General features: G+C 36.2%; 2 protein-coding genes across 2 annotated transcripts in view; one reads left to right on the top strand and one right to left on the bottom strand.

The window, feature by feature from the left end:
• MLC1 (modulator of VRAC current 1) overlaps positions 1-454 on the bottom strand; it is a 188,060-nt gene extending 187,606 nt beyond the window's left edge. The window contains exon 1 of the mRNA XM_053716632.1: positions 275-454. Within this exon, the coding sequence (XP_053572607.1) occupies positions 275-454 (180 nt within the window). The remainder of the gene's footprint in view (positions 1-274) is intronic.
• Positions 455-6,975: 6,521 nt separating this feature from the next.
• MOV10L1 (Mov10 like RISC complex RNA helicase 1) overlaps positions 6,976-13,835 on the top strand; it is a 1,168,229-nt gene continuing 1,161,369 nt past the window's right edge. Inside the window, exons 1-2 of the mRNA XM_053719185.1 lie at positions 6,976-7,054; positions 11,184-11,368. Of these exons, the coding sequence (XP_053575160.1) occupies positions 6,976-7,054; positions 11,184-11,368 (264 nt within the window). The remainder of the gene's footprint in view (positions 7,055-11,183; positions 11,369-13,835) is intronic.

Raw genomic sequence — 13,835 nt, forward strand, 5'->3', positions numbered from 1 at the left:
TTGGGCAATTGTTTCTCAGGAATTTTCAGTTGTAAAAGCAAATTAGTGAAATATATGTAGTATGGTTAGCCTTGAGAAGTCAGCAGTGCACATTCCCCAACTCTAAGAAATACAACATCCACAATTTTCAGAACTAAATTTGATGAAAAAAGACAAAATAAATAATTAATTATACTGCAAAGTTAATGTACTACACATAACCAAATATTTTATATTGAAATCTTGTGGTGTATGTATACTGTCCCTTTAACACATATAAACACAATATGCCTACCCCCATTAGAAGTGAAAATATCCAGGTTTTGTATTTCACACAGGGGTGAAGTCCTGTAGGCAGGTCAGCACAGCTGGATTTCAGATCTGTAGGGTATTTTCTATTTTCTTGTCTCCCTAGGTCCAAAGTCGCCATTCTGTCATAGTTGAATTCCTCATTGTAACCTTCTTCTCTTAGCATATTTTCTGCAAAAGAAAATATCCTAACAATAATGACATCTGCAGATACTAAGAATTAATAGAATAATTTAATATACTCTCTCATGCAGTTTTGTATATGTAGAAAACCCCCAAAACAATGTTATAACTTTGTCTACAGACAAAAAATAATGGCAAAAAAAGCAGACGTGCAGTTTTAGAATAAAAAAAATATGATTTTAATAAGCACAAACACATTTCTGATATTGTAAAGCATATTTCAGAAATCCATTTGTAATAAGTAAATCTGATAAAACAATTGAAAATAAAAAAAGATAATTTTGAATACAGTTCTTTCTACTCTAAGAAACCCAACTTTGATAGTAGAAGAAAATTGCAAACTAAGTCACAAACAAATATTTTTGGGTTTCATATCCCTTTAACAGTCTCACAGTTAATAAAAGATATTCACATTCAAATTTTGCACTTGTATTTACCTACAAATAATAAATGCTTTAACTAGAAGACATTTTAGAGCAGACATACGTACCAGAGTTTTGAGAAGTCGTCAGTTTTCAGCGGTTGTTACCTACAGACTCCGTATTCTCTCTGCCTAGTGATTCATGCGGTCTTTTGAAAACTTTACACTTCTGCTGTGCTGTGGAAAAGAATCTATTCACATACAGGACAAAGGCAAGGAGAGAAAAAAAGTTGCATTTGGGCCAGTGATGCCGGATGCTTCTAGAATTTTAATGAGCAGAAAACACTAGAAGATTATTAAAAACAAACAAAGATAATTATGTAAATTATATAATACAAAGACAGTAAAATACATTATTAGAGAAAGTAACTGCACCACAGGCTGAGAATTATTCGTCCTTATCATTGCTTCACTGTACATTTTTACTTTTGAAATTGGTAACAAGATTAGTGACTATAAAGGATACATAAGGGCTATTCTCCCCTGCATAGTATTTTATAGCTCATATGGAGCTCAAGAAATTATGGTTCTAACATAAGTTATAAAAATGTAGAAGTCTAATATCATGGATTACTTAACCCCTTTCCTGTTTTTTGTTGGGCTGGTCCCTGGTGTAACCAGTGGAGTATGGAGGATGACATAGAGACTGCATCCTTGTATATACTGGGCTTTCCTTATTATTGAATCTTTAGCTGGGGGACTTTAAAGGCCCATATCACAGCCCCAGAATACTTATAGGTACAAGAGACCCTTTACCATAAAAACCACCTACCTGATTTTACTGACCACCCAGCTAAAATTAAAAGGCACAGTCAAATCCAAAATAAACTTTCATGATTCAAATAGGGCAAGTAATTTTAAACAATTTTCCAATTTATTTTTATCACCAAGTTAGCTTTGTTCTCTTGGTATTCTTAGTTGGAATCTAAACATAGGTAGGCTCATATGCTAATTTCTTAGCTCTTGAAGGTCGCCTCTTATCTGCATGCATTTTGAACGTTTTTCACCACTAGAGGGCTTTGGTTCATGTGTGTCATATAGATAACATTGTGCTCACGCACGTGGAGTTACCTAGGAGTCAGCACTGATTCGCTAAAATGCAAGTCTGTCAAAATAACTAAAATAAGGGGGCAGTTTGCAGAGGCTTAGATACAAGGTAATCACAGAGGTAAAAAGTATATTAATATAACTGTGTTGGTTATGCAAAACTGGGGAATGGGAAATAAAGGGAGTATCTATATTTTTAAACAACAAAATTCTGGTGTTGACTGTCACTTTAAGCCAATATTAAGTGAACATTAACTGATATGATGATTTTTGTAATGTTTATTGCATAAATTATAATTATAAGGGACAGTATACACCAATTTTCATATAACTGCTAATAGACACTACTATAAAGAATAATATGCACAGATACTGATATAGAAATCCAGTATAAAACCGTTTAAAAACTTACTTAGAACTCCAAGTTTAGCTCTGTTGAAAAGGTTAGCATTAGCTGGAACATACACTGAAAGTGGCTGTATAGCAAAAAACAGACACTCCCCCCTCCCCTACATATGAAAAGACTCTTTACACAAACAGGAGCACGCTAGAGTAAGTATACAATCAGTAGATGTTAAACTTTGAGGCTTGGTTAGGAGTCTGAAAATCAGTGCAATGTTATTTAAAAATAAGCAAAACTATAAATAATAAAAAAAATAAAACTGTACAGGCTATATAAATGGATCATCTACATAACATTTATGCTAAGAAAAATCTAGTGTACGATTTCCTTTTCAATACATGTGTTAAATTATGCAATTAATGTGTGCTTTGGATTGCAGAAAATACTATAATACTACAAAGTATAAGACTCCACCCACCTGGCTACTTCATAATGTAACCCAGCAGGCAACATTTTCTGTGGATAACAATTGTTTTGCATTTGTTATCTGCTAAAGCTAATTAGGCAAAAAAAATGTTGCATGCATTTCTTGCTCTGAGAAAAAGAAAATCCACAATGGAAAAATAAATAATGTAAGTATATTACTAAGTTGTTTACTATGCGTAACTAAACATTTTATATAAAAATCTTAAGGTGTTTACTGCCTCTTTAAAGTGAATGTAAACTTGAGCTTATTACTTCAAGTCATACAATAGAAGTTAAAATATGATTGAGACTTTCATTCATGAAATGTTTAGTATATACTTATCTTCAGAGATATTTAACATGAAACGCTATAAGGATAAAAGCCGAACCTCCAACCCGCCATATTCAGCTATTGATTGACAGATGACTGGGCCGTGACGTTTGTGCAAAGGAGCTGAACGCCCCGGAGGAGGAAACAACGATTAGTTGATTACAGATGAGTCATCCGTCAATCAATTGCTGAATATGGCGGTTGGAGGTTCGGCTTTTATTCTTATAGCGTTTCATTTTAAATATCTCTGAAGATCAGTATATACTAAACATTTCATGAATGAAAGTCTCATTCATTTTTTAACTTCTATCGTGTTACTTGAGCTAATAAGCTCAAATTTACATTCACTTTAAATTATTTACTCTATGGTGGGGGGCAGTAGCTCCAAAGGAACCCCTATTCCCTAAAGACAGAAAACAACACACAGGCGTAATACCTCTTACAAGAAAACACCTAAAGCGTTGTTTAACCTGAGGGAGAGGGGGGCAGACTCTTTCAAATGAGGGGTTAATTTGTCTCCCTAAGATGCAGCTAATCACTGTGAAAAATGGTCATCAGCTGCTCCACTAGAATCTAGGTGATATCTAGAAGTGGGGAGAGGGGGTAATCTCCCCCTCCGATTTAATAAGGGGGTATGATATCCCTCATGTGAAAGGGGTAATTCCCCTATTTTTAGTTTTCATGTGATCCCCATGGTAAAATAACTTTGCAATCTCAAATAAATACTTTTTCTAACTAATCATTTATATTTAAATTTGATCTTTAAGAAGATATTATAAGTTGATTCTTATACCTGTGCCCTGTTTGCTTTCCATAAGGTAGTTCCAAAAGGATGTAATTGTCTTTCCAGGTGGTATTATACAATAGGTAATCTAGTGCCCCTCTATGTAATTAAGAGAAATATATTACAGTTGGTTACAATGTAAGGTTGCACTATGCATGTAGCAGCAGTAGGTACAAACCTTGTGATTATGAGCTGGATTCACAATGTAAAGGGATATGTTACAGTACCCCTGCAAAGAGATTAAAGGGTCATGATACTCAATTTTTTTCTTTCATGATTTAGAAAGAGCATTTCATTTTAAACAACTTTCTAATTTACTTCTATTATCTAATTTGCTTCATTCTCTTGATATCACTTGCTGAAAAGCATATCTAGATATGCTCAGTAGCTGCTGATTGGTTGCTGCACATAAAGGCCTTGTGTGATTGGCTCACACATGTACATTGCTATTTCTTCAACAAAGGATATCTAAAGAATTGAGCAAATTAGATAATAGAAGTAAATTGGAAAGTTGTTTAAAATTGCATGCCCTATCTGAATCATGAAAGTTTAATTTTGACTAGACTGTCCCTTTAAACACAAAGTTAAAGTCAGCTCTAGGGCAGCATGCAGTACTAGGAGATATCGGAAGACATCTGAAGAGCACATCGCAAGAGACAAATATGTATATTCACCAATGACCAGCTAGCTTCCAGTAATGTAGGATTTGTGCATATTCTTTTCAAACAAGAGAACAAAGTAAATTGCATAACTGAATTTAAAAGTGTCGTAAAGTTATATGCTCTGTCTGGATCATGGAGGTTTAATTTTGACTTTTTTATTTTCTAAGTAGAGTTTTATGTCTGCATTAGGTATTCTACAAATATACGCACATATTTATATTTTCCATTAGTAATTTTTATTGGATAACACAGGTATAGCATCCTATATGTTGGTGTTTTGTGAAAGTAAACGAAATGTGAAATGTAAGTAAATGACTCCAAAATTGATGTTTACGGTGTACGCCATAAAAAAATGATACAAAAATATATATTTTTGCATTTAAAATTGTATTTTTCGCATGTTTCTAAAAGTGTGTGGTTCTGTTAAAAAAACAACAACAAAAAAACTTAACTATATAGAAACAAAGTTCTGATGTAAACAAATAAGTAAAAATTTAAATCACGCGACTGTTCATGCGATTGTGAGATTTCAATGATGGGATTATGTCAGGGAGAGTGCCTATGACACTAGGCACCCCCTCTAGCCCCCCGATCCCATTCAGGAAGCGCCTATGGCTTTAGTACAGCCAAATGGCTAGGGAGTTCTATGTCGTCCTAAGGACGCTAAAGCCCAGTGAAATTAGGACGGCATACAACGTCCTAAGGGCGGGAAGGTGTTAAGCTGATATTTAAATGCGATAAAAATGGTAAACATTGTCAAGCATATGGGGTACCCATTGCTAGAGCACTATATAGCAGCACTGTTTCCTGCCATATAGTGCTCACACACCTACCTGGGTATATTTTCAACAGAGAATACCATGGAAACTAAACTAATTTGATATTAGAAGTAAATTGGAAACTTAAAAAATAAATGTGTGCTGTCTGAATCACAATTTTTTTTTGGGGGGGGGGGTTTCATAGCCCTTTAATAGCACATGCTAACTCCCCATTTGAATTAAAGGGACAGTATATATCACTTTTTTTTACATTATTCTGCAATACTTGCCCAGTGAAAAGTTAATTATAGGGGACTCAGCTTTTTTTAAATAACTTTCCTTCTAAATATTAGCAATTGTAACTGCCACCATTCTTTATTGACACCCTGCCTGTCAGCAAAAGCATATTTTTAAAGAAATTATCAAAAATGGTCTTGCTAATCAGAAACCATTATATGATTAATATTAACCTTTTAAAGCCATTATGCCGTTCCATTCCGTCATAATTAGACTGGGCTTTAAAGCCGTTATGACGGAATGGAACGTCATAACTAACGGCTGTCCTGAAGCCTTCTGTGCTTCAGGGATTTAATCGCGGTCTGGAGGGCGTTCCTAGGATTGTAGGGACGCCCCCCAGATGCGATCCAATAATTGAAATCTCGCGATCGTATGCACGATCACGTAGTTTCAATTTGTCTACATCGGAACAGTTGTTCCGATGTAGGCACTTTAACCCTGTCACGAAAGGGTTAAATCATCACCATTCTCCACTTTTTTGACAATGCCAGGAAGGGTAATCTAAAAAAAAACACTACACCAGGCTGAAGGCATGAAAACCAAAAAAAATATTTTAGGATTCAGACAGAACATACAATTATAAACAACTTTCCAATGCACTTGTATTATAAAACATTCTTCATTGTCTTGGTATCCTTTGTTGAAGGAGCATCAATCCACTACTGGGAGCTAGCAGAACACATCAGATGAGCCAATGACAAGAGGCATATATGTGCAGCCACCAATCAGCAGCTAGTTCTCAAAAGGTATGCATTTCAACAAAGGATATCAAGAGAAAAATGCAAATCCAGTGCTAGACGTAACTTGAAAGCGGTTTAAAATTGTATGCAGTATCTGAATGATGAAAAAAAAATGGCGTCCCTTTAACGTTAATTTTTCAAACACAGTCGGTGCAAATGCTCTAAAATTTTCCGTTTGCAAATAATTTTCTTTGGATATTTGTGCTGCAGCCATTTGGTAGTAACAAGTTATAGATTTTCAAATTATTTCCATAAGTAAACGCAGTTTGAAACATTTGCTTCCATGGTTCAATTAAAATAGGCCGGTATAGCTACAGCAATCGGAAAAACGTAAACCTGAATGAATGAAATTCCTATTCAGCCACAATTTAATAAAAGGGCGAAACACAAAACTACGCAGCTACAATATAGGTCTCAAACTCCACCCCTCAGGGGCTGCACATCTTGGGAAAAAGTCTAAATTTCTCCGCGAGTGGGCGTGGTCAGGGATAGAGCAGAGCTGTTTCCTTAACCCAAGGACAATGAGATTCGAATGTGAATTTGTGGAAACTATTTCCCAGAGGGTAAATTGTAAACTTGCCGATGTGATACAGTTATAGAATTCCAAGGATTATCAAGTGGCTGTGGAGGTCTTCGCCGAACAATCTTGGGGCACCATGCTCAGCTTGCTGTCTAAAGTGGGTCACTTCTTATGGAGAAGTGCGGATGCAGATGAGAGCTCGGGAAGTAATTCAGGTAGGACTTAACCTATTCAGCGCTTTTCTGAGTAAGCAAGACATATAGATAGGGAGCTGACTTTAAGTCAAATTAGTCATGTTGTCTTAATTAGATGGCCCTGCAATGAATTGTAACTTTGACTCAACACGCTATTTATCAGACATATCTACATTTGATTTAAAACGTTTTTGAAACTGGATTGTTTTGAATACTACAGCTACAATATTTGTAAATGCATTAGTTAATTGTGCACGGAACACAAAAGTATGTCATTATGGAAAGTAAACAGTACAGTCATTTTATGCACTGCTTCATTCATATATGGGGGTGCCTTGAATTTTGTTATTGGGGAAGTCTATTTCTGGTCATTGAGGTGCATAAAATGATTTTGCCAAAATCAATTAAGCTGATTAATTCTTAAAATGCAGAACAATTGTGTGTATAGTTGATATCTGGATTTGCTCATATAATCTATATTGCCATAGGAATATGGACACTTATCATACCTAATATAAGATTGCTGGTCATCCCATTCCTAAAATATGGTCATTACTATGGAGGTGCCCCCCACATTCCAGCCCCAACTTTTCTGAAAATGCTTCCATAAAATTTTGGAGTGTGTTGGACGAGAAGATCATTTTTTTTTTTCACTGCTCCAGAGGCATCATTGTGCTTTACACCACTCCAGGCAATGCTTAGTATTGTGCATGTTCATGTAAGGCTTGTGTACAGCTACTCTGCCATGGAAATCCATTTTGTGAAGCTCCTAACACAGTTCTTGTGTTGATGTTGCTTCCAGAGGCAGTTTGGAACTCTGTATTGAGTAATGCAACAGATGAGGCATTTTTTATTTACTATGCGTTTCTACAATATGCAGCCCTGCTCTGTGAGTTTGCGTGGTCTACCATTTTGTTGCTGGGTAGTTGTTGCTCCTAGATGGTTCCACTTCACAATTATATAACCCTTATAATTTGACCAGGCAGATCTGTTAGCGCAGACATTTTTACAAATGTTCTTATGGCAGAGGTGGAGTCCTAAAATAATGCTATGTTTAAAGTCACTAAGCTTTTCATTAAGACCCATTGTACTAATATGGTTATGTGCTGGATTTTATGCACCTGTTGTCAAAGGGGGCGTGGCTCAAACACCTGAACTCAATTAAGTACAGGTGTAAACATACTTTTGACCATATAGCAAGGGTCAGCAACATAACATACTTTGCCATTTGTCAGATATCCCTTGCCATTTTAGCATTGAATGTTGAAATTGGCATGTGACAGAGGCAATAATATTTAGAGGCAATTATATTTAGAGACAATGATATTTAGAGACATATGTCAGATTCAAATTTTTACAATAAAATATAAAAAAATGCAAATTGACAATGAAATCTAGTAGCTCAAATTTTCAAATAGTCGTGTTGTTTTTGCAATGGAATTGACATGTCGTGTGACAGGAACTATGTCAGGTAGTAGTATAGCATTGAACCATGTGGAAATCTGCACTGATTCTCACATCAGGCTCTGATACTTAACACTGGCCTAATTATACACATTGTATGCGCAATCCTCTAAATGTTGAACTGAAAATGAGCAATTACCAAGTATGATGTAATAACATAGATAATATGAATTTTGTATTTAGCTTGTTTAACAGGTTATTTGCAAGTACAGAAACAAATTTGACTAAATATAAATTATGGTTTCTCCGTCACACAGTGTCATCTGTCAAGGCTCTTTAGGGCATTTTTAATTAAAAATATACTACCCCGATCCAATAAATCAGTTTCTTGTAATCCACCCTCTTAAAAGTTTATCAGCTGTCTCAGTATGTATGAAACCATTACTAGTACAAAGCAGCTATGTATCTGCTGCTTTAGCTAAGTTGATGAGCTGCTGCCTATGGAACTGACAATGACTAGCAACAATGGAGGAGAGATATGATAGATATATATATATATATATATATATATATATATATATATATATATATATATATATATATATACACACATACACACACACACACACACACACACACACACCACACTACAATGTAAATTAGTGAGTGTACAGCCTGTATAACAGTGTACATTTGCTGTCCCCTCAAAATAACTCAACACACAGCCATTAATGTCTAAACCGTTGGCAACAAAAGTGAGTACACCCCTAAGTGGAAATGTCCAAATTGGGCCCACTTAGCCATTTTCCCTCCCTGGTGTCGTGACTCATTAGTGTTACATGGTCTTAGGTGTGAATGGGGATCAGGTGTGTTAAATTTGGTGTTATCGCTCATACTGGTCACTGGAAGTTCAACTTGGCACCTCATGGCAAAGAACTCTCTGAGGATCTGAAAAAAAGTGGTCCGATGAGATCAAGATAAACTTATTTGGTTCAGACGGTGTCAAGCGTGTGTGGCGGCAACCAGGTGGGGAGTACAAAGACAAGTGTGTCTTGCCTACAGTCAAGCATGGTGGTGGGAGTGTCATGGTCTGGATCTGCATGAGTGCTGCCGGCACTGGAGAGCTACAGTTCATTGAGGGAACCATGAATGCCAACATGTACTGTGACATACTGAAGCAGAGCATGATCCCCTCCCTTCGGAGACTGGGCCTCGGGGCAGTATTCCAACATAACGACCGCAAACATACTTTCAAGACGACCACTGCCTTGCTAAAGAAGCTGAGGGTAAAGGTGATGGAGTGGCCAAGCATGTCTCCAGACCTAAACCCTATTGAGCATCTGTGGGGCATCCTCAAACGGAAGGTGGGGGAGCGCAAGGTCTCTAAAATCCACCAGCTCCGTGATGTCGTCATGGAGGAGTGGAAGAGGACTCCAGTGGCAACCTGTGAAGCTCTGGTGAACTCCATCCCCAAGAGGGTTAAGGCAGTGCCTGAAAATAATGGTGGCCTGATTTAAGTACTGGTAACTTGGCCTGATTTAAGTACTGGTAACTTGTCCCATGCGGCTGCCGCCGCTTAAAGCCGATCGCTGACTTTAGCAGTTGGAATACTGTTTCTCCTCCAACCCGTCCACTTTTTCCTCCTCTGTGTTGATATAAATATAATGGTAGGAGAACAGGAAGTGACGTGCCGGAGAAAGGGGTTAAGGAAGGCAAGCCCAATAATTACGATCTCTTGTAGGTAGGTAGTGTAGTCAGATTACATCACTGTGCAGTAAATCCGCGGACCAGTATGCTGGTATGTAGGGCTCTGGTAGGACAGCCTCCCCCCTCAAACTGTGTAACTTACCAACGCACCTGATTATAGGCCGCACCCCCGAATTTAAAGATTTAAATTAGGGGAAAAAAAGTGCGGCCTATACTCGGAACAATACTATATATGTATCTATATATCTCTATCTCTCTCTCTATCTCTCTCAAAATATCCGCACTCACTGGGCTTAAGTGAAAAATAAGTTTATAGTGACATTTTGGGGTACAACACCCCTTCCTCAGACCAGATATATATGACTAAACTTTATGAAAGCAGTTTATCAAACCACAGTGTTCTACCAATATAGAACATTTTGACATCACTCAATATTTCTGTCCCATTCAGACACTTATGTTAGATATGTTAAGTGAATCATTCTAGTATGAACCGTGCACCAGGATTCAACAAAGGAATCCATTGAAACTGCATATTCCAAATGGGCAGCCTAGTCCTAATAAATTTAATAGGACAGTACAGTAAAAATTAGACTTTCATGATTCAGATAGAGCATGTGATTTTAAACAACTTTCCAATTTACTTCTATCAAGTTTGCTTCATTCTCTTGGCATCCTTAGTTGATGAGCATGGCTTGATAGTATCAGGAGCAGTAATGCTCTACAGCGAGTTAGCTGGTGATTGGTGGCTGCACATATGTCTCTTGTAATTGACTCTACCAGATGTGTTCAGCTAGCTCTCTGTAGTGCATTTCTGCTCCTGAGCCTACTCTTTAACAAAGGATACCATGAGAATGAGACAGATTTGACCAATATAAGTAAATTGGAATGTTGTTTAAAACTGCATGTTGTATTTGAACCATGCTTTCAAAGTTAGAGACTATGTGTCTTTTTTTTTTTTTAAGTATAAAGATAGAACACATTTTTAGCTTCAGTCTCAGAGACAAGATAACATTGTATCTGCCTTTTTTCTTTGCAGGTATATTAGAGTATCAGAGTTTGAATGGAGTGGTTACACGGTTTTGTAATGAGTATGGACTGATAAATGACAACATTTACTTCACAAATGATGATGTGGTTGGAGGAGAACCATTAAGCATTGGACAAAAAGTGAATGTGGTTTTTAAAGAAGATAGGACATCTGGAGGCTTGAGAGCTCTCATGGTAAGAAACTGCAACCAAGAGTAAAATTACAATTGGGATGTTTAAAAGGACATAAAAAGTCATACATGTTAAATTATACCCCATATTGGAAAGAAAAGTGATATTGTCCTTGTTCATGTGTGGAAAGAAGTCAGTGATAGATATCATATCTTTTTTTATTATTTAATGCAGAAGCCAGAAATAAGATTGAGTCTGTCATACATTTTGTTGGAACTTGAAAAGGATATTTGTATATAGCTATATATTATAGGCCAAACAGTTGTAAGCCAGTGATACAATTCTAGTAGTCCCTGATTTGTGTCAAGCTCTGTACTAAGTATTATCAAGTGATTCTTTTCAAAAGCACCAGATATGAGATTTTTCTTAGTAGGTTGAATATTGCCAAAATTATTTGAATTCATTAAAAGGAACACTAAACGCATTTCATGCACCCTCTTAATCATGGGAGCTGCCATTATGGAACCTAGGTTACACTGCAGGTATCTGAAGGAGAGATACTGTACATGCGCAGCAGGTCAGTACTAGAATGTAGTGAAACTATTTCATCATGGTGGCACTTACGACTAGAGGGAGGCAGGGAGTAACCTCAATACTATGCTATTAAAATGTATTTAGTGTTTAAAGTCCCTTTAAGTCATCTGGTTCCCTATCTTACCAGCTAATCCTACTATAATCAGAACATTGTCATATTGCAGCATAATGTCATACATTTTGGAAAGAGTAAAGCCCTCCTTTTTTTTTTTCAAAAATGATACACATGCCATTAAAAAACCAAACCGTAAAGCAAACACATGGCATATTTTGTTAAAAAAATAAATTCTACAGGATGCATTAGTTTAAAAAAAAAAAAAAAAAAAAAAAAAAAAGTCATGTTCCTGCATGATTTGTCATGTGCCTGGATTGGTGGATAAAAATTATGCCATGTCCCTGGTTTGGCTTTAAAAGGTTATTCCTTGTTACTGTATTGGTTGCTTTATATTTTATGGCTTCTTTATATTTAACCTGTTAGAGCCGTTATTATCTATTCCGTCCTAACCGCGCTGGGCTTTAGCGCCATTAGGACGAAATAGAACATTCTAACCGTCTTGAAGCCAACGGTGCTTCCAGGATGCGATCACGGGCTGGAGGGCATGCCTAGCGTCATAGGGACGCCCCCCTGACCCGATCCCATCATTAAAATCTCGCAATCGCATGAACGATTGCTGGGTTTAAACTTGTTTACATCAGAATGTCCGATGTAGACAAATGAACCCTGTCATCAAAGGGTTAAAACTTTATATAAACACCTAACAACTGGATGTTTGGGATAGCTCCTAAATTTTGAACATATTTGTCAAGCCCTGATATCAAAGCATTTTGAGAGATTACAATTGTTTTTACACCCCACTGTTCTATCACACAGTCCTCTCCTTGTCTCCCCATTTACAACACTCAGAACTGACTGCTTTATTCTTGTCTTGTTTGTGTAGATTTGTTGTATAAGCAGGTTTGTGCCCATATAATTTAAATGAGTGACACTTTATGTTAAAAGAATTTTATTTCAGTTCCATAAGCAAATACAAATACTTGTCATCCAACATTTACATTGTCAATAAAGGTCTATAGTTCTTATACAGATTACCATTCAATTTATCATCATTGCTTAAAGGGACAGTCTACACCCATATAAAGCGTCGCTTATATGCTAAATCTACTGCAGATCGTTCAAACTCACCCCACTTCAGTGACCATATCGATCCACCTCCGGACTTATTCATATTACAAACTGAGTCTTTTTAACTTGTAAATGGCCGCCATGCCCCTCCTAATATTACATCATCTATCCTCTCTTTCCAAAACATCCAATCAGAAATAGATCATGGATGTAAAAACTTGATCGCGCTTTCGTCGTTTAGCGCATGCGCACACGCAGTGGAACCAAAAAAACGGAACCAAAATTTCATTGCAATTTCCACACGTCTATTTGTTTTAACTGTACATGCAATATCAATTGTAAGTATCGATCGCAAATGAATTCTCTATTAAAATTTCCTACTGATAATTAACAAAATAAAAGATTTTTATTTTCTATGGGTCCTTTTAATTTATTTGACTCTTGATAGCAGCAAAACTAATGTTATGTTCGCTTTCAGATACATATTTCACAAATGTCATTCCATCATTTCGCTAATAATGTGATATCCACTTCTCATATGTATATGCCATTTTATATTTAGTACCTTTGATATATTCTTTTATTAAGAATGATGATTACAAAATTTATTTAACATTAAATTTTCTTTAGTCAGCTATTTATATTTGCTTTTTCTATCTACTTATAATGCATATGTGTGACCAATAAGACACTAATGAATATGCTTTAATGATCTCATGTTTTTTTTTAACTGCATATCCACAATAATGTTAATTTATTTCAAAGTTTAAATTGTCAACAGCTTTCACTACATTTATTTTTTGTTTAAAATTT

Source organism: Bombina bombina, chromosome 6 (genome assembly GCF_027579735.1).
Source record: "Bombina bombina isolate aBomBom1 chromosome 6, aBomBom1.pri, whole genome shotgun sequence".
Classification (NCBI taxonomy): Eukaryota; Metazoa; Chordata; class Amphibia; order Anura; family Bombinatoridae; genus Bombina; species Bombina bombina.